Source organism: Pleurodeles waltl, chromosome 4_2 (genome assembly GCF_031143425.1).
Source record: "Pleurodeles waltl isolate 20211129_DDA chromosome 4_2, aPleWal1.hap1.20221129, whole genome shotgun sequence".
Classification (NCBI taxonomy): domain Eukaryota; kingdom Metazoa; phylum Chordata; class Amphibia; order Caudata; family Salamandridae; genus Pleurodeles; species Pleurodeles waltl.
Genome location: NC_090443.1, coordinates 553,052,928 through 553,078,753, shown reverse-complemented (window position 1 = coordinate 553,078,753; position 25,826 = coordinate 553,052,928). Strand labels below are relative to the sequence as shown.

Here is a 25,826-nt window from a genome sequence, read left to right as displayed (position 1 = left end):
GGTGTCACTTTTCTGATTCTCCGGTGGTGCTTTGTGCCCACACACCTTACGTGGCTTTTCTTGGCCTTTTAAATATGGCCCCATAACTCTGAGGGAAAGAGGTGTTCCATGGGTGTTGCTGTGGGTGTTCCCACGCAACACCCATGAAATCTGATGCATTCCCAGATTTACAAGGTTTCGTAAACCTGGGAATGCATAAAAGTGGCACAATAAGGAGAAATACCTTTATTTCTCCTCGTTTTTAGAAGGTATTCACAGAAGGGACCAGGGATATCATCTTCATTGTGTTTAATATTTTATGGTACAGGCAGAGAGGAAAGTGAACAGAATGTTGGAATGCAAAGAGAGACATATGACCAGCAGAAGCAAGGAAGTTGAGTTTAAAGTTTATAACTCATTAAAAGGCTTCCCCTAGAGAACTGTGCTCAGTTCTGAAAGCCATTGTATGATATACCAGTCTGGAGACAATATATAAACTACTGTGTCCAGTATTGATGCCATGTCTCCAAGAAGACAAAACCACACATTCCAGGCAATCTGGAACAGAGTTACAAAGGTCATGTAAACTCTGCTTCACAAATCATACAAAGAGGGATGTAATAGTTTAAATCTGCATCACCTACAAGAGGGTAACAAGTGAGAGATATGACCAGTCACACATATTCTAGGGACGGTGGTGGAGTTGTAGAATGGTGGGGGGAGGATCACTAGATAAGACTTTAAAACTGGTTGTGGGAGAGGGGCACGGGAAGAAGCCAAGGGCAATCATTCACAGAAGAGGTTATTTAGAACTGCTTCTAGCAGCAGTCGGGTACATTCGTGCACCAGGTGGAGTTGGCAGTTCTTATTTGCCATCAAAAGCTATGCAACTTTGTACATCAGTACCTGTCCGTATCTGTGGCTTGCAAGGGCTGCACCTTCGACGTTGCATTGGAGACTGCTGGATCTTGTGAGACAGCCACCATCAGGGCAATATCCTCAGACACTTCTGGTACATGGTCTTCGTCTGCCAGCTTGGCACCAATCATAATATGGTCTTCAGTGCCGGTCATTCCCAAAGCATTCATCTTCTCAGATCTATTACGAAGGTCTCCCTTCACTGCCAAGCCTGCTAACAGAGCCCCCCAAAAGCCACCGGTGCTGTTCCTGCGAGCTAAAATAGCTGCTAGATGTTGGATACCTCGGCACAGGGCCAGTTCAACACGATCACCACGGTGGCACAATCTCCAGAAGTATCGTAGCCTGGATGCTCGAATCCTGCTACTTCCCACCTTTCTTGACCTCAGTGGCCCCATGGGGCGGGCTGTGCTCATTGGGATGTGGTTTACCTGGATTTCTGCAAGAACATGGTTGAAGGTGAGTAATATGACAAGACACTATACGGACAGAGAGATACATGTGTCAATATGCACGATTAATTAATGTTACACCTTAACAGAGACTGGTTTCAGGATTTGCAAGAGATTATTTTGAAAACTTCATTACAAGCTTATCACTCACTTAAAAAAAGACCAGCCTCATGTACTACAGGAGATGCTATTTCACACCTTGAATGAAAAACCCATGTGTGGGATGCATTACTGGCATCCCATGAGAGACCAGTATAGGAACTTGCACAAGGAACCAAGGGCCAGATGTAAGTTGCACAAAAGACAAAATGTGGCTTGGTAACTTGTTGCCAAATCATATTTTGCTTTTGTGATTCAGTACTTGGAAGTAGCGTTTTTAGGGCGTCTCTTCCCAGTACCTAATCGCACTGGTGTGTATGAATGTTTTGTGACTGGCATGCAAAAATTTGAAGATTACCGCCAATTTCAAATTAGTAATAATCCATTCACAAACGGGAAGGGCTCTCTTTAGGACCCCTTTCCCTTTCTGAATGGGGATGGCAACATTTTTTCAGGGCAGGCAGTCATCCCACGGACCACTGCCTACACAAAAACTAAAAACAACATTTTTAATTTTTTTTGTTTGAAATGCATTCCGTTTTCCTGGCTGCATTTAAAAAAAGAAACTTCTTTATTTAAAAAAACAGTCACAGACATGGTCGTCTGCAAACCCCAGCAGTCCACCATGCCTGTGAGTGCTGGCCATTCCCAAAGGGTCACAGATTGCGACCTGCTTCATGAATATTACTGAGGCATGTCCCTTGCAACTCATTTGGGAATCACAAAGTGTCTCAGATGTTGTTGTACATCAGATTTTGAAATTCACAATTTGCGAGTCGTAAAATCTGACGGTCGTATAACTGGTCAGCAATTCACTCCCTGTATTAACAACTCATTTCACGCCACTACACTGCAGAAATCCATATCAGACCCTGAACAAGAGACTCATCTCACACTCTACCGTAGAAACTGATTTCCTATCCATCAATACAACTGAGGCGAAAAACACGTCTCAAAAGCTAACTAGACACTAATCTAATTTCGACTTGAGAAAATCAGGTCACTTAATGCAGAAGATGCATCTCATTTTCGACAAGAATAAGTGAACTATCTACCACCATTTTCCTGCCCGTGCATGTCAGAGTAACAGGAGGAAAATATCTGCTGTGTTTCAGTTAATTCTTCTCAAGCCATGCTCATAAGGGCCTCTTTATAGAACCCGCTAATGTTGTTTGTGGCATCCCCCATATAGCTCTGCTGTCTCTTACCAACTATTGCATGTATATGGATTGCACTAAGATCTGAATCCATATAGCTGAGGACCAAGACAACCAGTACCATGTTACAAACTGGCTCACTATGTTCAATAACCAATGCAATTTAACTAGGTATGCCTTAATGCCACTGTAATATAGGTCCTTTCTGAGGCTATGGAGATCCCATCATCCCTTTGTTCAACTGGCTCTACTTCAAGAAATGCTTCATGCCTGTACTGCAGATTCCCAAACCACAATCACTTTTGATGATGAGAAGTTGGCTGTATGGTAGATTAACAATGCAACTAAAAGATATTTTACCTTTCTCGTTAGGACATAGGAATATGTTGCCAGAGTTCGTCAACTTGGTCCTCATACAAATCACCTCAAAGATGGTCAATAGTGACCTAGCATTGAATTACGAAACAAGCCTAAAAAGGCAAGACCTGCACTTAAGTCACTTTGCTGGTTGCCAGTCAAGCAGCATGTTGACCTCAAAACACAGCCTTGGTTGTTGAGCAAAACGGTTGCTCACATACTAGATGCCTCAGGTTAATCTCCCATAACTAGGTGATTTTACCCGCCAGTCGATCGCCCATAATTAGATGTTTCTACTGGCCAATGTGGTTCAGATTTAAGGGAATTCCCTTCATGGTCAGTGCTCTTTCCCCAGATCTTCCTCCAGTTGTTCCTGAAGACTGACTTGCGAAAGCTGCGTAAATGCTGAAAAAATCACAACTCTTCCACTACATGCTTGGACTCTCTTTGATCTAACATCAATTTGAGGACAAACTGTCTCAGCCACTTGTTCATTATTGTCTCTTGTTCCTCCTAACAGACTGAGCATTAGATAAAACAATGAATAAAGTATCAAATATAATAAAATGAGAGATTCACCTTACAAATTTCACAAGACTAACTCACATTCTGTGAGGCAGACCTCACTTTCAGAGGAGCTACTCACCCAAATGTCCTTCATCCTCATCTCCACCCTCTGCGTCTTGATCATCTTCCCCCTTTTCCTGTTCTCCCACTCGATTGGTGTGGTAGATCGTGTCTCGGCCGTTAAATACCTCCTCCTCTGCTATCCACTTCCAATCTCCAGTGGCTCCAGTGTTGTTGGCCCAGTTGAACTGCTTACTGCTAAAGTCTTTGTCACCATTCTGAGTGAAGCCACGGGATGCTTCAGCCTGTGACAGCCATGTGGAGTTGAGATTGCTGGCAGAACCTGGCGAGTCGAGGTCAACAGCATTTAGGTGAGAGGTTGAGTGGTGGGAGTATGGTGGCACATCCAGGCCGTACGCCGCTGCTGGCATCCGAGGTACTGTGTACTCATATGTGATATGGGGCAATTTGCCATTGAAGTTGTAATACTGAGAGTAAACCACAAACATATAATATTTTATTGAAATAAAACTCAATAAGCATAACAAATTAAAAGCAGGACACAGAAGACCATAATATTTTATGGACTTGTTGTGATTCTAACCAACAAGCTCTCCGCTGAATAGTTGGCCTAATAATGCAATGCTGGAGGGGATACTACAAGAGCACATGATGTGTGGATGTCAAAGAAATTTGTTTGAGGCTGAGAAACAGTTTGGCTGATGGTGCGTGATAGGTTGGCAGACAATGGTAGATTAACGGGAGAGTGAATCCAGGTCTACAGATGGTGAAAATTATGCTGATTGACTGAGTGCAGGATGCTGGCAGTGGGCATTAAGGGAGTGGCAGACGGACGTGACAGACGGTATACAGGAGGAGGATGGCGCACAGGAGGCTGACAAAAAGTATGCTGGGATTTGCAGGCAGTTTTCAGAATGCTGACAGAGTGTGTAGAAAAATGTCAGAGCATAATTTAGAATTGTGAGCATGGGACTATTGCAGAGGGTGTGCAGAAGGTTGGATGAGAACTAGTCATAGATTGATAAAATGTGAGCAGCACATTTTCAAATGTTTTTCAATAGGTAAGGAAAGAGTGAAGAGAGAATTTGCATGAAGTCTGCAGAATTATGCTATGTGGTTTAGGGAACACCTAGTTTGTGTGCAGGATGATGGCAGAGTGCAGGATGTTTGCACAGTGTGCAGATGTTTGACATAGGGTTTGCAGGAGGGTTAGAAGAGGATGTACACAGCACTGCTGTAGCGTGAGTAGTGGGTTGATTGATGATGCACAGATTACTAGTACAGGAAATGCAGGTAGTTCTTACTGTCTGCACCACGCCCAGTGTTGTCATCAATGATGTCAGTTGAGAGGTTATCAATGATGTCACCAATGATGTCATTAAACATGTCATGAGTGATGCAATCTGTGAGGTCATACGCAGAGCACGGTGGTGCACGTGTTCTAGTTAAGGCAGCAAACTGTAACTGGCGATTTTCAGAGTTTTTTAAAAGTTTTAGATTACATTTTCTCTGTCACTTCAACTTTTGTTTTTTTCAGTAAATTTCTGAGTTTTATTTAATGTAAAGCAATATATTATTACCAAAACTAACTATCACATCACTTTAATAATTGTTTTGTCAGTGAATGTCTAGGGTTGTTTTAACATGTTAGATCTTATTAACCTACCCAACCACCACAGAAACACTCACCCCACATTTTAGGGTGTATGCCTGCAAGTGCATGCATTGGTGCATGAGTTTGATTACGAGACTCTCTTGTGTACAGTAAAGGGCTTGGAGCCTGCCTGTCGCTCACCATTTGTTGGCTTGTGTGCTACTCTTCTTTACAGCCTCTTAATTTGTCCTCTTCAGTCCTGGCATAATTTCCATTCCCCTTTGTGGCACAGGGACCAAGCACTGATTGATTCACCTTAATCAGTGACTGTTTGTTGCTCCCAACGTAATCAAGGTACTATTATGTTCTTTTTAATGTCTAGTTCCTTGCAAACAGAAGGCTTGTGACTGGCAAAAATGTGCCCAGCAGGACAAACAAAATTGCTAAATTTTCTTTTTTTATAGCTAACTTTCTTCTATTTTGCCAAGCTGTCTTTTTTCACTTTGCAGTCATGCTTTATTTTGTTTTTGCTCGTGGGTGCTCTTCTTAAAAGATTGTGAATAAAATATTGAAATGCGAAATTGTTTCTTTATTATGTGCAATTTATGACATGATGCTTTAACACATAATCGTGCAGTATGCCCCAAACCACCTCACTCTAATCTGCCCCACTTCCATCCATCCCACTTTACCCCACAACAGTCCACCCCACTCCAAACCAGTCCACCCACTCCAATCTTCCCAACCCACTCCAAACTAATCTCCCCCACTCCAATTCACCCCACTCTACTCCAAAACAATCTGCACCACTTCAAAACAATCTGCCCCACTCCAATCCAAAACAATCTACCCCTTTACAATAGAAAACAATATGCCCCAATCCAAAACAGTCTGCAACCAGTGCAATCTGCTGCACTCCAATCCAAAACAATCATCCCCACTCCAGTCCACCTCACTCCAATCTGCCCCACTTTAATCCAAAACAATCTGTCCCACTCAAATCCATTCCCTCCAATCTGCACCACTTCAATCCAAAACAATCTCTCCCACTCCAATCTGCCCCACTACTGTCTGCTTCACTCCACTACAAAACAATCTGTCCCACTCCAATCCACCCTACTCCTACCTGCCCCACTCCATTCTAAAACAATACGCCCACTCCAATCCAGTCTACTCACCCCAATCCAATCTACCCCATTCCACCCCAATTCACCCCATTCCAATCCATCCCGCTTCCATCCAATCCACCCCACACTAACCCAATCCACCCCACTCCAATACATCCTAATACAATCTGTCCCACTCCAATCCAAAACAATCTGCCTCACTCCAATTTGCCCACTCCAATCCAAAGCGATCTGTCCCACTCCAACTCTCCCCACTCCACTCTGCCCAATTCCAATCCAAAACAATCTGCCCCACACCAATCTGTTCCACTCCAATCCAAAACAATCAGCCCCACTCCAATCCACATCTCACCTCGCCCAAATCCAATCCACCCCACTCAAACCCAATTCACCCCACTCCAATCCCCCCACCCCACTACAGCCCAGTCCACCCCACACCAATCCAATCCACCCCACTTCAATACACCCCAACCCACCCCAGTTCAATCCACCCCACTCCAGTCCAATCCACCTTACTCCAGTCCAATCCACCCCACTCCAGTCCAATCCACCCCACTCAAGAGCATCCTACCCCACTCCAATCTATTCCATCCCACCCCAATCCAACCCACCCTACTCCAATCCAGCCCACTCTACTCCAGTCAACCCACCGTACTCCAATCCAAGCCATCCCACTCCAATCCATCCAACCCACTTCACTTCACTCCAATCCACCCACACCATCCCATTCCAATACAATCCACATTAATCCACCCTACTTTAGTCCAGTCCACCCCACTACAATCCACCTTAATCTATCCTATTTCTATCCAGTCCACCCCTCTCCAATCAATCCAATTTGCCCCACATCAATCCAAAAAAAACCACTCCAATCCAATCCAATCTATCCCACTCCAGTCCAATCCATCACTATCCACTCCTACACGAATCCACCCCAATCCAATCCACCACACTCAATACAATCCACCACATTCTAATCCACTACACTCAATCCAATCTACCTCACTCCCAACCCCTCCACCCGACTCCAATCCACCCCATGCCAATCCAATCCACCTCAACTCAATGCAATCCTCCCACCCCAAACCAGTCCACCCCCTCCTGCCCACCCCGTTTCAATCTATTCCACCCCACTCATCCACCCCACTCCAATCCATCCCACTCTACCTTAATCTAGTCCACCCCATCACAATTCAATCCACAGCGCTCCTATCCAATCCAGCCAACGTATCCCACTCCAATCCAATCCACCCAACCCATCCTAGTTCAGTTCACCCCAATCCAATCCATCCACACACCCCACCTCACTCCAACCCATCCTAACCCAATCCACCAATCCAATCCACCCCATCCACCCCAATCCAATCCACTACACTCAATACAATCCACCTCATCCTACTCCACTCCACTCAAACCAATCCACCCCAGTCAATCAAATCCACCTCAGTCCACCCCACAACAATCCAATCCACCTCACCTCAATCCACCTCACATCAATGCAATCCAACCCACCCCAATCCAATCCACCCCACCCCAGTCCACCCCACTCCAATCCTCCCACACTGATCGGCCCACTGCACTCCAACCCACTCCACCCTAATCTAACCCACCACATCCCAATTCAGTCCACCACACTCCAATCCAACCCAGCCAGCCTACCCCACTCCAATCCACCCCACCCTATCCCAGTTGAGTCCACCCCACGCCAATCCAATTCTTCCACCCCATCTCAATGCAATTCACCCCTCTCCAATCCACCCCAATCCAATCCAACACACAGCACCCTATGTCAGTCCTCCCCACTCCGCTCCAGTCCATCCACTCCAATCCACCCCACCCCATTCCAATGTACCCCACTCACTCCAATCCACCCTGCTCTACTTCAATCCATCCAGTCAGTCCCACTCCAACCCATCCAGCCCAACCTACTCCAATCCACCCCACCCTAATCCACCCCATCCCAGTTCAGCCCACATCACTCTAATCCAATCCATCCACGCTACTGCACTTCAATCCACCACACTACAATGCAACCCACCCCACTCCAAAGCAGTGAATCCAATCCACCCTACTCCAATCTAATCTACCCTACTTCAGCCCAATCTAATCCACCCCACTCTAATCCATTCCACCCTACCCTAATCCAATCCACCCCACCCCACCCATATCTCTCCAATACAAACCACCCACCCCAATCCAATCTAATCCACCCACTCAAATCCACTGCAATCCCATCCAACTGATCCCATTTTAATCCACCCTACTTCAAACTAATCCACCCCACATCAGTCCACCTCATTCCACTCAATCCACCCCACTCTACTCCATTCCAATGCACCCCACTATCTCAATCCATTCCAACCCACTCCACCCTATTCCACCCCACTACACTGCACTCTGCGACACTCTCTGCCACTAAACCACTGAGCTCTATTTCCCTCTACTAAACTTTGCAACACTTTACTCCTCCTACTCCACTTTACGACATTCCAACAAATCTACTCCACAACACTCTACTCTCCCACTTCATTCTTACACTCCACGGAACAAAATTTTAGCCATGCTGAACAGCAGCCACACTGGTGTACAACATGGCAAAACACATTGCCCAAGCGAATAACTCTTGTATAGGTGAGACCTATTGGCTTTGCCAATGCTTGTTTTTTTGGGGGGTAAGTAATTTTGCTGGTGCCTCTGTAATCCTTCGGTACTCCCTCACGTTTCGCCTTGACCCCCTACCCAAAATTCTTTTTTAATCTTGGTACCTGGTAATCCATATAGAAGCCTCAGAACCATACAACAAGGGCCAGGCTACCTCTGGCCCACTGATATGGTATTTTTAAAACATTTTCAGTATGGGGGACCAAGTCCCTCAGTCCTGTAATGGCCACCGCAACATTTCTGTTCATTTTGCAGCCAGTCAATCATAGCTCTCACTCCAAAAAAAGCCTCCTCAGTCAATTAGGCTTGCATTTTTGAATTTCAAACTGCCAATATATATACATTTTGAACCTTAATAGTTTCAAAACTACTAAACAAATTTACACTAAATCACAAAAAGTATGCTTTCTGGTAAAGATCTAGCTTTCTGCCACATTTGTTCTACTTCAGTTCAGTCATTTTGGCTGTAGAGCTGTCTGAAATTCTTTGTGGAAATTGTACAGGGAAATTGCATTCAAACAGTGCCAAAGTTATTAGCAAAACAAAGAACGCTCTTCCTATGGAAAGTGTGATGTAACTATAATTACACAGTAAATAACTCATAGTGATGGCGCCAACGTAGTTATTGCTATGTCAGAGTCTTCCCGGGAAAATTGGTTTTTTTTTCTTAATAACTCTCCAAAAAAACAAGAATTCATCCACTTTGGCACCTTCCTGGAAAGTCTGACAAGCAGGGCCAACAATAAGGGTGGGTCCCAGAACGTCAATTTCCCATTGTAATTCCCATATTAGGTGTAAATCTGTTCTGTCTTTGAAAAATTGCATTTAAAGAGGTGCTCCGGTTGGGCATGAAGGGGTTAAACTTCGTAAATAATTCGTGATATCTGGACCGCTGGTGTCCAGATATGCCCTTATTGGTCAATTTAAAGGCAATTTGTCAATACTAACAGGCTGGCCACATCATGAACAAAATGTTGTGGCAGCCATTCCAGGACTCAAGGACATGGTCCCTGGGTTCCAAAAATGAATTAAAAAAACAGAAGCAGGCAGCGTGAGCTCATCTTGACGCCCAGGGTCATCTGCAGGGGGTCCTAAAGCGATCCCACTTAACTGGCTAGCAGCAACATGGGCAACATATTGTAGCAGCCGTTACAGAACTTGAATTCCATTGCAGTTAAAGCTTAATTTTCAAAGTCACAAAAAGGAATACAAATGAAGGGTGGTAACAGATTTTAGTCAGAATATAACTGTTTGTTGGTGGTACCATACTAATTTTAGAGTTGTGGTGTATTTTATTGTGATTTTACCCTATGAAAACTGCTGGTCCTCTGCTTGGATTTGATGAGCCAGGGTTGAGGGAAAATATATTTCTCTCATAATTTTCTCACAGAAATATGGAGGATGCTCCAGAAGCTAAAATGAAAACTTATTTTCTATAAATTCACACTATCTTCTTGAGCCATGTTAGAAAACAAGCCTGTTATTCTGAGTAAAACATGTACTTCCAACAGCAGCACCAACCTGTCAGTCAATTCCCTAGCGTTCTATTACAAATTTAGAGAGTCAAAGTATAGTACAGAAGTGTGGCACACCTAAACACCATCTTGGTTAAATCAAGACTGTAAAACTGGAAACTTTCCCTTAGAAATGAACAAAATGAGAGGGTTCAGAAATTATGGTGCTGGCTCTAGAAAGCTGAAATGAGGTCACATTTTCTATTAATTTTCAAACATCTGCCTCATCAATGTCAGAAAAAAGTATTGTATGCTGAGTGAATCATGTACTTCCAACAACAGCAGCAGCCCGCCATTTGATTCCCTGGTGTTCTATTGCAGTTTCACCACAGTGCTATGATGAACAACTAGAGTGCTAATTTCTGTAAGAGTATGGCACTCCTGACTGTAAACCCGAATGTGTTTCCAACATTAGATTAACAAAATGAGGGGATTCTTTTTGTTATACAAATTATGGTTACTGCTCCAGAAAGCTAACATCAGGGACCACTTTCTATGAGTTCTCAATTATCTTTCTCATCCATGCCAGTAAAATATTCCGGTACATACAGTGAAACTTACTTCCAACACCAGCAGCAGTCTTTTAGTTAACTCTCTAATGCAGTGGTTTCCAAACTGTGGTCCCAGGACCCCTAGGAGTCCACAAAGCCTCCTCAAGGGGTCCGCGACTGCTTAGAAAAATAAATAATATTAACAGATTAGGTCCCCAGCTTTTAGTAATGGCTCATTGGAGGGTCCCCAGATTCCAAAAATGATTCAGTGGAGGTCCCCAGATTCCAGTAATGATAAAGTGGGGGTCCACAGAAGGCAAAAGGTTGGGAACCACTGCCCTAGTGGTCGACTGCAGCTTCTCCAATCTATCAGATCTAATGAGCAAATAGAGTGCTAACGTTTTGTATTCAAGATAAAAGTTAGGTACTCCTCAATAGCATTTTGTCTGAAAAGAAACTGTTAATTGAAATCCTTTTGTGGGGGCAAGCTGAAGTGAATGAGCATTGGAAGGTTAATGCAAGTATGAAAACAGCCACTTAAAAGGTATATGGAAGTATGGGTTTTTTGTAATTTGAGGCATAATGTATTTTTAAAAGGACCTAAAATAGTTAAATAGAGAAGCATCTGTGTAAATACAGCATCCCTTTTCCACATCTGTTTACTCCCCTCTACATCTTCTCAGTCACTTAAAAGCTCCCTAATCTAAAAATTTTAACATTTGGTACATAAACTGTGTGCAGCGGGGATGGATGGCAGCACAGGGTTGGGCGCTTGGCAATTTAAGAACATGATCAAAAATAACCCAGCAATTCACAGAAATATCAAAGGTGAAAGTGAAATTACAGTTAAGTTAGGTGCTGATACCTTAACGTATGTTAATAGAACTCTAGAAATTCACGGAAAAGCCATAGGTTAAAGTGACATTATAGTTAGGTGTTAAAGTGAGTAGAAAAGACATCGAAGGTTAGGAACTGATATTCATTAATATTCATTAATTTACTCAGTGCACATTTACAATAAATAGATACCATGACGTTGAGTGACTGATTGATTGGGCCTTGTGCCATGATGTACTCTAGTCCCTCTGCGTGCTGCGTAGTAGGACGCCTGTACTTGATCAAAGTTCCAGCAGTACGAAAGTTCTGGGGGTTGTCAATTGCTGTGTTCCCATTGATGAAAAAGTTTCCTGCTGCATCAGACAGGGCTGCAGAGAGAAAGATAATTTGCTAACAGTTATGTGTGTTCAGTCAAACGTAGAAGCAAATATGATAAACTGCACCAATAAAATACCTCATTCCCCTGCACATAATTTATATACATACTTGTCGTTAGCGACCTTCTCACATTACAGCCGCTAAACTGGAGTGTTTCAGGACATGGGGCATGCTATGAGGTGTGCTATGAGCCTTTGCATTAAGAGCTGTGTATGGGATCTTAGTTAGAGGGTCTTCCAGTGCCTTACAATGTCACCATAAATGTCCAGAAGAGATGGGATGATGGTAACAAATTTCCTTAAAAATCAAAACAAAATACCAAAACCACATAAATGTATGTTGTCTACGGCACTGTCATGATTCACTGTGACCGCTCGTACTCACCATCGGGGGGGGGTCTACCTGTGGGACTTTCCAGTTTTCAAATATGATTCTAGACCTTCTTCTGTATCCGTATACTGGCTTCCAGCCTCTTGGACACTATTCAGAATTTCCCATTCATTCCAGATCCATGCTAGGTTTTGTGGAAGCCAGATTGATTTTCTTGCTAAAAACATCATTACCTAAAATTCCCTCCTCATTGCTTCGTCTCCCCAACTACAGGAAAAGGATGGGAGGGTGAATTCAGCACACACGAGCCTGGCATATGCAGTCCGATCACATTGGTGATCAGAGTAAGCTCTTTAAGCCACACCTGCCTTTAACCCAGGGTTTGGTTATTGTAGCAATGTTCCTGTTCGACTGACCCCTTGTTTCCAGAGTTATTGCAAGTCTTTGTTTTCAGAAGATTCCTGAGCTATAGCTCTTAATGCTTGTTTCTTGACTTGATTTTCCCTGTTTTAGTGCAGACTTGTTTCTCAGTCATCCTCTATTTCAGTAGTTACCTTTTTACCAGTCCCTGCCTTTCTTAGTTTAATTTCCCAGTGTGCTGCCTTCTTATCTCTACTGCCAGAGCTTCCAGGTTCCCTTTGTTTCCCCTTTTTCTGTTAAGAACTATTCCTCTCTAGCCCCTTGCCTATACCTGATACCTGTGTATTTAAATTCTCCACCCTTGCTGTTATCGCTGCACGTGTTCCTCTGTGGTCGCCAGAATTTTTGGCACCGTTGATAACCTAGGAGGAGCTTCTCCTCCCCTGTGAGTATTGCCATTATATAGTTTTTAGAACATTTCCAGTCAGTATCCTTAATAGCAATTGTGAGTGAGGAGCATACTGAGCTACAGTATAACTGTGTGGCGCTCCACATGCTTTACCCACGTTTACTCTATAGTTAATGTTGTTATATGTACGTCTTGCATGTCCTGGGATTTAGTTATTATGGATACCAAATTGTCTGTTGAGTGTCTGTTCTTTGTAATCTTTGACTTTCTTGTTATCTTGTGCACAGCTTCTCCACTGTGATCCATTTTTTGTCCTCTGACTCCCTGTGTCATCTGGTACAGCTGTGTTACCAATATTCTCCTTACTTTGCCTGCTCTGCCACCAGACCTTGTAGAGACCAAGACAGGCACCGAAATATTTTGTTTTGTAGATGCACAGCTTTTCACCATTTTGTGGAAGGGAAATTGCATTAAAAAGATGTAAGCTAGATTCTGGCTTTTATTCTGCACGTTACCCATCTCCTCCACTTTCACCCATTAATCTACTGTTTAATCTTCCAACAAGCCAGTGAAATTATTTGCTACAGTAATGTAAGCTTTACTTTTATTTTCTCCATCGTCCTTTTTACCTGCCTTTTCCTATTTTCCTTGCAAACGTTTTTAATAATATTTATTTTTCAAACAAGTTTACCATGGGCAGGAATAAAACAGAAAAATAATGTGTCATACAGACTCTTCAAAATGCTGAATAATTCCATTGGTTCATATACTCATGGATGTGTAAATATTAATTAAGATATAAATGCATATACACACAAGAAAGGAATAAATAAACGTAGACCTAGAGAATCATGACAGCAATATAACTGTTATCCTTTGTCTCCATTCACCTAATGCACAGTTCTTTCATTCTCCTCCTCATCCTCCACCATTACTAATGAGAAATATGAGCTAAATAGATTGCTTGTTCTCGAATGATAAACATGAAATCTGGGGGCATACTTATAATGCCCTAGTGCCACCTTGTGCCACATTAACGTAATTGTTCTTGACGTTAATGTGGCCCAATGAGGCCGAAATCCCTTCGCCTTATTTACATGCATGCATTGGGCCACTCTGTAACCCTTTGCTCTACATTTTGCCTGTCCAGGCATAATGTATGCAAAGGGGGCATTCCCATTTAGTGGAGCCGGAAAAATGGAGTATGGAAATTTATGAGATTTCCTTGTGTCATTTTTTTCAGCACTTTTAACGCCTGCTCAAGGGCAGGCGTTAAAAGGGGGCTTCCATTCTTTATAATGGGGCCCTATGTGCTCTGCAGGAATAGCGCCATATATTGGGGCTACTCCCGCAGAGTACATCAATAGAGTCATGAAAAATGACGCTATTGCCCCCTACCCAGCGCCATGGTGCGCCATATTTCAAAAATGGCGCACACATGGTGGCGGTAGGGGGGTGCTAAGGGACGCAGGGACACTGCACTTGATGCAGTGCCACTTTCCATAAATCTGCCCCTTTGTGCTTTCTGCACCTCTCAAATACTGGCATCTTTTTATCTGTACAATAGGTCAACCTATTATGTTTTAACCCCTTCGCTGCCAGGCCTTTTCCCCTCCTGTGCCAAGCCTTTTTTTGGCTATTTTGGGCAGTTCGTGCTTAGGCCCTCATAACGTTTTCTCCACATAAGCTACCCACACCAAATTTGCGTCCTTTTCTTCCAACATGCCAGGGATTCTAGAGGTACCCAGACTTTGTGGGTTCCCCTGAAGGAGACCAAGAAATTAGCCAAAATACAGCGAATATTTCGTTTTTTTACAAAAAATTGGAAAAAAGGTCTGCAGAAGAAGGCTTGTGTTTTTTTCTCTGAAAATGGCATCAACAAAGGGTTTGCGGTGCTAAAATCACCATCCTCCCAGCTTTCGGGAACAGACAGGCTTGAATCACAAAACCCAATTTTTCAACACAATTTTGGCATTTTACTGGGACATACCTCATTTAAAAAAATGTTTGTGCTTTTAGCCTCCTTTCAGTTAGTGACAGAAATGGGTATGAAACCAATGCTGGATCCCAGAAACCTAAACATTTCTGAAAAGTAAACAAAATTCTGAATTCAGCAAGTGGTCATTTGTGTAGATCCTACAAGGGTTTCCTACAGAAAATAACAGCTGAAATAAAACAATATTGAAATTGAGGTGAAAAAAACAGCCATTTGTCTCCAAGTTTTACCCTGCAATGTCAGATGTTCAAAAGCAATACCCGTTACATCTGCGGGACTCTTCTGGTTGCGGGGATATATAGGGCTTGTAGGTTCATCAAGAACTCTAGGTACCCAGAGCCAATAAAGGAGTTGCACCTTGCAATGGGTTTTTATTGTATACCGGGCACACAGCAATTAATTTGGTGAAATATAAAACGCGAGAAATAGGTATCAAGAAAACCTTTGTATTTCCAAAATGGTCACAAGATAAGGTGTTGAGAAGCAGTGGTTATTTGCATATCTCTGAATTCCGGGGTGCCCATGCTAGCATGTGAATTACAGGGCATTTCTCAAATAGACGTCTTTTTTACACACTGTCTTACATTTGGAAGGAAAAAATGTAGAGAAAGACAAGGGGCAATAACACTTGTTTTGCTATTTTGTGTTCCTCCAAGTCTCCCGATACAAATGGTACCTCACTTGCATGGATAGGCCTAATGCTCGCGACAGGAAACGCAACATGGACACATCACATTTTTACACTGACATCTGATGTGTTTCTTGCAAAGTGCCTAGCTGTAGGTTTTGGCTTCTAGCTCAGCAGGCACCTAGGAAAACCTACCAAACCAGTGTATTTTTTAAAACTAGACACCTAGGGGAATCCAAGATGGGGTGACTTGTGGGGCTCTCCCCAGGTTTTCTTACCCAGAATCCTTTGCAAACCTCAAAATTTGGCCAAGAAAACACTTTTTCCTCACATTTTGGTGACAGAAAGTTCTGAAACATGAGAGGAGCCACAAATTTACTTCCACCCAGCGTTCCCCCAAGTCTCCCGATAAAAATGGTACCTCACTTGTGTGGGTAGGCCTAGCGCCCGTGACAGGATATGCCCCAAAACACAACGTGGACACATCACATTTTCCCAAAGAAAACAGACTGTTTTTTTGCTAAGTGCCTAGCTGTGGATTTTGGCCTCTAGCTCAGCCGGCACCTAGGAAAACCTACCAAACCTGTGCATTTTTTTAAAACTAGACACCTAGGGGAAAACAAGATGGGGTGAGTTGTGGGGCTCTCCCCAGGTTCTGTTTCCCAGAATCCTTTGCAAACCTCAAAATTTGGCCAAAAAAACACTTTTTCCTCACATTTCGGTGACAAAAAGTTCTCAGATCTGAGAGGAGCCACAAATTTCCTTCCACCCAGCGTTCCCCCATGTCTCCTGATAAAAATAGTACCTTACTTGTGTAGGTGGGCCAAGTGATTGTGACAGGGAAGAGCCAAAAACATGTCGAAATTGAGGGGGAACCAAAGCGGGTCCAAAAGGGCAGTTTGAGAAAAAACACATTTTTAGGCTGACAAGTGCAGCTGAGTTTTTATCAGTATAGATGAGACAATGCTGGGTGGTAGGAATTTTGTGGATTCCTGCAGATTCCGGAAGGTTCCATCACAAAAATGTGGGGAAAATGTGTGATTTCCAGCAAAGTTGGAGGTTTGCGGGGCATTGTGGGTAAGAAAATGGTGCGTGGTGCCTGTGAAGCACACCACCCTGGAATCAACCAGATGTTTAGTTTTCAGATGTGTCAAGGTCTCGTGGATTTTTCTACATGGTAGAGTCCCAAAGTCCATAAAGTGCAGCCCTCACCATTCCAAGTGGGAAGATTTTGAGAGCTGGCTAAACTCTCATGGCCCAAATGTAAAACGAAAACCCCAAATAATCAAATGTCCTCTTGTTTGCCGAGGGATAAGATGTTTTAGTGTGTGGGGGACAGCTAAAAGACTGTTACCCCCTTCAGTTGGGGTGGGGGCATAACCAGGCCCATACTGGTTGGTAGCCATCACCCCACAATTATTTTTTTAAAATTCCCTGGCATCTAGTAGACTTTCTGCCCCCCCCCCCCAGGGTGTGGATCGGGGTAATTGTCCCATTTGCCCACTGGTGGGCAGAACAACTTTGACCCCATTTATTTGGGGGGGGGGCATATGGCCATACCCCCACCCTTTTATTTTGAAAAAAAAATCTTCCCTGGTTTCTGGTGGGCTTTCTGCCCCCTTTGGGGGCAGATTGGTCTTCCAAAAATAAGCCAATCTGCCCCCAAGGGGGCTGATATGGCCAACAGTAATGTGCCGCCATGGGGAGCGACCCTTGCCCAAGGGGCTGCCCCCCCAAACAAAACATACACATACACACACACACCAATCCCTGGTGCCTAAGTGGTTTCTGCCCCCCCGGGGGCAGATCGGCCAATAAAAATAGGCTGATCTACCCCCAAGGGGGGGCAGAAATGGCCTAAAATAAATTTGCCCCCCCAGGGGAACGACCCTTGCCTAAGGGGTCGCTCCCCTTGCGTGAAACTGACGCAAAAAAATAAAGATCCCTGGTGTCTAGTGGTTTCTGCCCCCCTTGGGGGCAGATTGGCATAGCAAAAATCAGCCGATCTGCCCCCAAAGGGGGCAGAAAAGGCCTAAATACAATTTCCCCCCCCCCCCCACCCCCCAGGGTAACGACCCTTGCCTAAGGGGTCACTCCCCATCTGTAGAAAAAAAAAAAAAAAATCCCTGGTGCCTAGTGGACTTTCTGCCCCCCCCCCACCCCCCCCCCCAGGGTGTGGATCGGGGTAATTGTCCCATTTGCCCACTGGTGGGCAGAACAACTTTGACCCCATTTATTTGGGGGGGGCATATGGCCATACCCCCACCCTTTTATTTTGAAAAATAAATCTTCCCTGGTTTCTGGTGGGCTTTATGCCCCCTTTGGGGGCAGATGGGCCTTCCAAAAATAAGCCAAGCTATGAATAGATGCTTACATGGTGAGAAATGTATTTCTTTCAAATCATGAGTAGCTGTAGATATGCATGCTCCGCATAGACTGTAAACAGTACTCCCCAGAGTTGGCTTGTACGTTGATGGTGCAGATGTCTGAAACAGAATTCTTCAGAATGTTTGGTCAACCACAGCCTGTTGATGGGAAAACATATCTACACAGTAATGCTTTGTAAAGATGTGTGGGGTTGACCATGTAGCTGCTTTACACATGTTAGGTTTGGGAATATTCCCTAAGAAAGTCAAGGTTGTCCCCCTTTTTTAGGTCAAAGCCTAGCAGACAGTGCAACTGCCTGGTTTGCTAGAAACATCTTGAGGACATTCAGAAAGCTTCTCCGGGAATGCCTTCCACCCACTGCTTACCACAGACTTTGTGGCTTATAAGTCCCTTTGCTTGCTTTCTATTTGCTGGGTTTATTGGTTTTAGGCTGTCCAGCTTGAATTTGTCCCTTCCATGGAGCATAACCTGTTTACTGTATTCTTCCATAGTGCTTCCTTTCTGCAAATAGGCCCATAAATCGTTTTTTTATCTTATCACATTTGCTGTGCATTCAAAGACAGAAGTCAAATGCCAGGCTCTGTGTTCAGAGGGAGCTTTGTGTTTACTTTTCTTTCTCTGACTTCAAGGTGAGTGTATTTATGTGACAATCTCACTGTGGAAGATATGTTTTTTTTTCCTAGCGCACAACAAAATTTAAATGTCTGTAAATTAACTAACACAGATATTTCAGAATATATCAGAATTAGGAAAGCACAAATGAAGCACATTTTCTGTAATTCTGAGGTGTGGTGACAGATATTTAAATATCATCAAAACAAATCAATACACTAGGTGATGACATTTCCACCCAGTATCACTTGTGCACTGCTATTTTTATTAGTAAAACTGCATGCCTGCGCAAATGTAATGGTCAGTTGAATTGAAAATGTGTTCTCCATAATAGCAGTGCGCTACCACACCATGCATACTCACTTAACGCCACTCCATTCCACTTTGCATCAATCCACGCCACTGCACTCTACTCTGCACCCCTCCACTTTACACCACTCCATTCTGTCACTGCACTCTATGACAATCTACTCTCCTCTGCACCACTCCAATCTACAACACTGCCCTTTACACCACTTCACTTCTGCCTCTATACTCTACTCTGCGCCATGATACTCTATGCCAATGCATTCTATGCCACTCTACTTTACTTTGCACCACTGCACTCTATACCACTCTAGTCTAGGCCAATCCACTTGACTCTGCACCACTCCAATGTTTGCCACTCTACTCTGCAACACTGCACTCTACGCCACTGCTCTCTACTCTGTACCACCACAATCTATGCCACTGCACTCCATGCCAATCCACTCTACGCAACTCTGCACCAGTACAATCTATGCCACTCTAGTCTAAGCCACTGCATTCTACCCTGCACCAGTCCACTCTACGCCACTTCACTCTACCTTAAAACAATCTACTCTATGCTGCTGCACTCTAGACTACTCTATTCCACTCTGTGCCACTCCACTATATGCCACTGCAGTCTACACCACTGCTATCTACGCTGTGGCACTGCATTCTATGCCACTCTACTCTACTCTGTACCACTCTACTCTACGCCACTACAGTCTAGGCCACTGTACTCGAAACCACTGCATTTTATGCCAATACACTTTACCCCACGCTACTCAAAACCAATCTGCTTTGCAACAACACTACAATCTGTGCTTTAGCACTGCACTCTACACTACAATAATCTACTCTGCAACACTCTACACCACTGCACTCTACTCCAATGCAGTATATGCAACTCTACTCTAGACCACTGCCCACTACGCCACTCTACTCTACTCCACTCGATGCCACTGCACTGTATGCCACACTACTGCTCTCTACTCTGCACTACTGCACTCTGTGACACTGCACTGTACGCCACTCTACTCTGCACTACTGTACATCACTCCACTTCACACAGAACCACTCTATGCCAGTCTACCCCACCCCACACAATGCCAGACCACTCTATGCCACTGCACTCTACTCTGCACCACTCCACTTTATGTCACTCCACTCTACACCTCTCTATTCTGCTCTGCACTACTCTACTCTATGCTAATGCACTCTAGGCCTCTCTACTGTACTCTGTACCATTGTACTCTACAACACTCACCTCTAGGCTTCTCCAATCCACTCAGCAACACTGCACTCTATGCCACAGGACTCTAAACTACTGGACTTTACACCAATATACTACACCAATGCACTATAATCTGTACCACTCCATTACACCACTGCATTCTACACCACTCTAATCTATTCTGCACCACTGCAGTTTGTCACTGCACTCTATTCTGAACCACTCTATTGTATGCCAATTCACTCAGCTCTGCGCCACTCCACTCTATGCCACTGCATTCTAGCCAGTCTACTCTACACCACTATAATCTACTCCACTGCATTCTATGGCACTGCGTTCTATGCTGCTGCATTCTACACCTCTGCACTCTATGCCACTGCACTAAACATCACTCTACTCTGCATCACTCCACTATACATCAATGCATTCTACTCTAAAACAGTTTACCCCAACGCATTCTATGCCAGTCCACTCTACTCTACTCCACTCCACTTTATGGCAGTTTACGCAACTCTGCCACTCCACGCCACTCCACTCTGTGCCACTCCAATGCACACAGTGCCACTCTACCCCACTCGACTCCACACAATGTCCTCCACTCTATGCCAATCCACTTTATGCCAATACACTCTACTCTTCACCATTGGACTCTATGCTACTCTACTCTAAGGGCCAGATGTATCATGAAGGCCTTTTGCGATTCAGAAATAGCGATTTTTAAGAAATCGCTATTTCCGACTCGCAAAATGCCATGTATCATATTTGCGAATCGGTAATATCAATTTCTTAAAAATCGCAAATGCTATTACCGAATCGTAAATTGCGATACCGGCCCCATTCGCACCTATGGGCCTGTTGGCCCACATCTGCAAATTTTTTGCATTTCCAAAATTGCGATTTCTTAACTAGAAATCGCAATTTTGGAAATGCAAAACCCCAGGGTGCTGGGGGCCCCCAAAATTATTTTTTTTACCATGTAAGGTGCACACATGCCAAAATGGCATGTGTGCTTTACATTGTAAGTTTTAAAAATGCATTTTAGGAATTGCTTCATACATGTGCTAAGAAATCGCAAATAAGGATTCCTTATTTGCGATTTCTTATTTAGAGAGTCGTAATTTGCGACTATCTAAACAGGCTCGCATTTTTAAGGAATCGCTATTTTAGCGATTCCTTAAAATTGCGTTCAGAATGTCTTTCATACATTCTGAAATGGCATTTGGATTCGCAAACGGGTATTCGCACCGTTTGCGAATGCAAAATGCTTTCATACATCTGGCCCTAAGTCTCTCTACTCTGCACCACTCTACTCTGTATGCCAATACACTCTATGCTACTCTACTCTTCTCTGCACCACTGCACTCTTCAACACTCACTCTAGGCCACTGCACTCTATGCCACTGCACTGTATGCCGCTGCACTCTACACCACTGCACTCTATGTCACTGGACTCTACACCAATACACTCTACATAAATGCACTGTACTCAGTTCCACTCTACTCCATGCCACTGCACTCTACAACACTCTACTCTAAACCACTGCACCAGGGGCGGCTCCACCATTAGGGCGGAAGGGCGTTGTCCCCCGCCAGCAGCGCCAGCTGCAAACACTTTCAAAGAGAAGGATAATAAACTATGTTTATTATCCTTCTCTTTGAAAGGGTCGGGCCACAGGGGTCACTGCGCATGTATGTTTGGCCAGCCTTCTCGGGTCCAGCCAAACACACATGCACGCAGGTCTCTCTCCAGCCCCGCAACAGGGTTGCTGGGCTGAAGAGAGCCTGCACAGGCTTCCAGTCTGCCTGGGAGCGCCCTGACTGGGTGCTCCCAGCCAAATCTGTGCTGCTTTGTGCAGCGTCAGGATTGGTCACAGGGCAGGCTGGGAGCCTGTGCCTGCAGCACCAGCAAGACGGGAGGAGGCAGAGGAGTGGCGCAGAGCGACGGAGAAGGTAGGGTTTGTTTCTTAATTTTTTAAATAACATTTTTATTCCCCCCACCACACCCTCTGTGCGCTGCCCCACCCCTTCAGCACCCCGCGAACCGCAACTGCACTCCAAGCCCATGTACTGTAAACCACCCTACTATGCACCACTCTACATCAATGTACTGTATGCCAATACACTCTACACCACTGTGCTTTACAACACTCTACTCTCCACCATTTGCACTTCCAGCCACCGAACTCTATGTCACTCTACTCTGCACTTTTGCACTCTATGCCACTGCACTCTACTCTGCACCACTCTAGTCTAGGCAATTCTTCTGCAGTATAGGCCAATGTACTCTCTGCCACTACACTCTATGCCATTCAACTGTGCACCACTCCACTTTATGCAACTTTGCTCTACGCCACTCAGCTCTGCGCTACTCCACTCTACACCACTCTATGCCAATGCACTCTTTGCCACTTTACTCTAATCTGCACCACTCCACTCTACCCAACTACATTCTAACCCACTGCACTATACACAACTGTACTCTGCACCACTCTACTCTACGCCACTGTACTCTACTCAATGCCCACCCTACTCTACTCAATTCTTCCCTACCCCACTCTATGCCACTACAGTCTAGGCCAATAACTCTACTCTGAACCACTCTAATCTACTCCACTGCATTCTATGGCACTACATTCTAGGTTACTGCAGTTTCCACTGCTGCACCCTATGCCACTCTACGCCACTCTACTTCACTTTAGGCAAATCTACATGACTCCACTCAATGCCACTCCACTCTACTCAGTGCCAGTTTATGCCACTCGACCCAACTTCACTCCACAGAATGCCACTCTGCTGTATGCAAATTCACTCTATGCCACTTCAGTCTGTGCCATCTCACTCGGCTCCCCTTTACTCTAAGACTTCTCTACATCACTCTACTCTATGCCACTCTACTCCACTCCACACCATGCTACTCCACTCTTCTCCGTTCTATGTCTCTCCATTCTACAACACTCTATTCTATGCCAGTCCACTCTACACCACTTGTAGGAAGTTGGCTCTGTATGTGCTATTTCAAAGTAAGGAATAGCATGCACAGAGTCCAAGGGTTCCCCTTAGAGGTAAGATAGTGGCAAAAAGAGATAATACTAATGCTCTATTTTGTGGTAGTGTGGTCGAGCAGTAGGCTTATCAAAGGAGTAGTGTTAAGCATTTGTTGTACATACACACAGGCAATAAATGAGGAACACACACTCAGAGACAAATCCAGCCAATAGGTTTTGTTATAGAAAAATATATTTTCTTAGTTTATTTTAAGAACCACAGGTTCAAATTCTACATGTAATATCTCATTTGAAAGGTATTGCAGGTAAGTACTTTAGGAACTTTGAATCATTACATTAGCATGTATACGTTTTACATAAAACACAATAAGCTGTTTTAAAAGTGGACACACTGCAATTTTCACAGTTCCCATGGGGAGGTAAAGTATTGTTAGGTTTCACAGGTAAGTAAGTCACTTACAGGTTTCAGTTCTTGGTCCAAGGTAGCCCACCGTTGGGGGTTCAGAGCAACCCCAAAGTCACCACACCAGCAGCTCAGGGCCGGTCAGGTGCAGAGGTCAAAGAGGTGCCCAAAACACATAGGCTATAATGGAGAGAAGGGGGTGCCCCGGTTCCAGTCTGCCAGCAGGTAAGTACCCGCGTCTTCGGAGGGCAGACCAGGGGGGTTTTGTAGGGCACCGTGGGGGACACAAGTCCACACAAAAAGTACACCCTCAGCAGCGCGGGGGTGGCCGGGTGCAGTGTGGGAACACGCGTCGGGTTTCCAATAGTTTCCTATGGGAGACCAAGGGATCTCTTCAGCGTTGCAGGCAGGCAAGGGGGGGGGCTCCTCGGGGTAGCCACCACCTGGGCAAGGGAGAGGGCCTCCTGGGGGTCACTCCTGCACAGGAGTTCCGTTCCTTTAGGTGCTGGGGGCAGCGGGTGCAGGGTCTTTTCCAGCCGTCGGGAAATGGAGTTCAGGCAGTCGCGGTCAGGGGGAGCCTCGGGATTCCCTCTGCAGGCGTCGCTGTGGGGGCTCAGGGGGGACAACTTTGGTTACTCACAGTCTTGGAGTCGCCGGAGGGTCCTCCCTGAGGTGTTGGTTCTCCACCAGTCGAGTCGGGGTCGCCGGGTGCAGTGTTGCAAGTCTCAAGCTTCTTGTGGGGAGTTGCAGGGGTCTTTAAATCTGCTCCTTGAAACAAAGTTGCAGTTCTTTTGGAGCAGTGCCGCTGTCCTCGGGAGTTTCTTGTCTTTCTTGAAGCAGGGCAGTCCTCAGAGGATTCAGAGGTCGCTGGTCCCTTGGAAAGCGTCGCTGGAGCAGGTTTCTTTGGAAGGCAGGAGACAGGCCGGTAAGTCTGGGGTCAAAGCAGTTGGTGTCTTCTGTTCTTCTTCTGCAGGGGTTTTTCAGCTCAGCAGTCCTCTTCTTCTTGTAGTTTCAGGAATCTAAATTCTTAGGTTCAGGGAAGCCCCTAAATACTAAATTTAAGGGCGTGTTTAGGTCTGGGGGGTTAGTAGCCAATGGCTACTAGCCCTGAGGGTGAGTACACCCTCTTTGTGCCTCCTCCCAAGGGGAGGGGGTCACATCCCTAATCCTATTGGGGGAATCCTCCATCTGCAAGATGGAGGATTTCCAAAAGTTAGAGTCACTTCAGCTCAGGACACCTTAGGGGCTGTCCTGACTGGTCAGTGACTCCTCCTTGTTTTTCTCATTATTTTCTCCGGCCTTGCCTCCAAAAGTGGGGGCCGGGGCCGGAGGGGGCGGGCAACTCCACTAGCTGGAGTGTCCTGCTGTGCTGGCACAAAGGGGTGAGCCTTTGAGGCTCACCGCCAGGTGTGACAGCTCCTGCCTGGGGGAGGTGTTAGCATCTCCACCCAGTGCAGGCTTTGTTACTGGCCTCAGAGTGACAAAGGCCCTCTCCCCATGGGGCCAGCAACATGTCTCGGTTGTGGCAGGCTGCTGGAACCAGTCAGCCTACACAGATAGTCGGTTAAGGTTTCAGGGGGCACCTCTAAGGTGCCCTCTGGGGTGTGTTTCACAATAAAATGTACACTGGCATCAGTGTGCATTTATTCTGCTGAGAAGTTTGATACCAAACTTCCCAGTTTTCAGTGTAGCCATTATGGTGCTGTGGAGTTCGTGTAAAACAGACTCCCAGACCATATACTCTTATGGCTACCCTGCACTTACAATGTCTAAGGTATTGCTTAGACACTGTAGGGGCACAGTGCTCATGCACTGGTGCCCTCACCTATGGTATAGTGCACCCTGCCTTAGGGCTGTAAGGCCTACTAGAGGGGTGATTTATCTATACCTGCATAGGCAGTGATAGGCTGGCATAGCACCCTGAGGGGAGTGCCATGTCGACTTACTCGTTTTGTTCTCACCAGCACACACAAGCTGGCAAGCAGTGTGTCTGTGCTGAGTGAGGGGTCTCCAGGGTGGCATAA

At 45.0% G+C, this 25,826-nt stretch overlaps 1 protein-coding gene across 6 annotated transcripts in view; it reads right to left on the bottom strand.

Moving 5' to 3' along the window:
* The window catches only part of LOC138293086 (ADAMTS-like protein 2), a 282,169-nt gene that overhangs the window by 138,602 nt on the left and 117,741 nt on the right, over positions 1-25,826 (bottom strand). For all 6 annotated transcript variants that reach the window (XM_069232092.1, XM_069232088.1, XM_069232089.1 and 3 more), the window contains 3 exons: positions 11,967-12,142; positions 3,609-4,017; positions 886-1,336 (listed from right to left, as the gene is read on the bottom strand). In XM_069232092.1, coding sequence (XP_069088193.1) covers positions 886-1,336; positions 3,609-4,017; positions 11,967-12,142 — 1,036 coding nt within the window. The remainder of the gene's footprint in view (positions 1-885; positions 1,337-3,608; positions 4,018-11,966; positions 12,143-25,826) is intronic.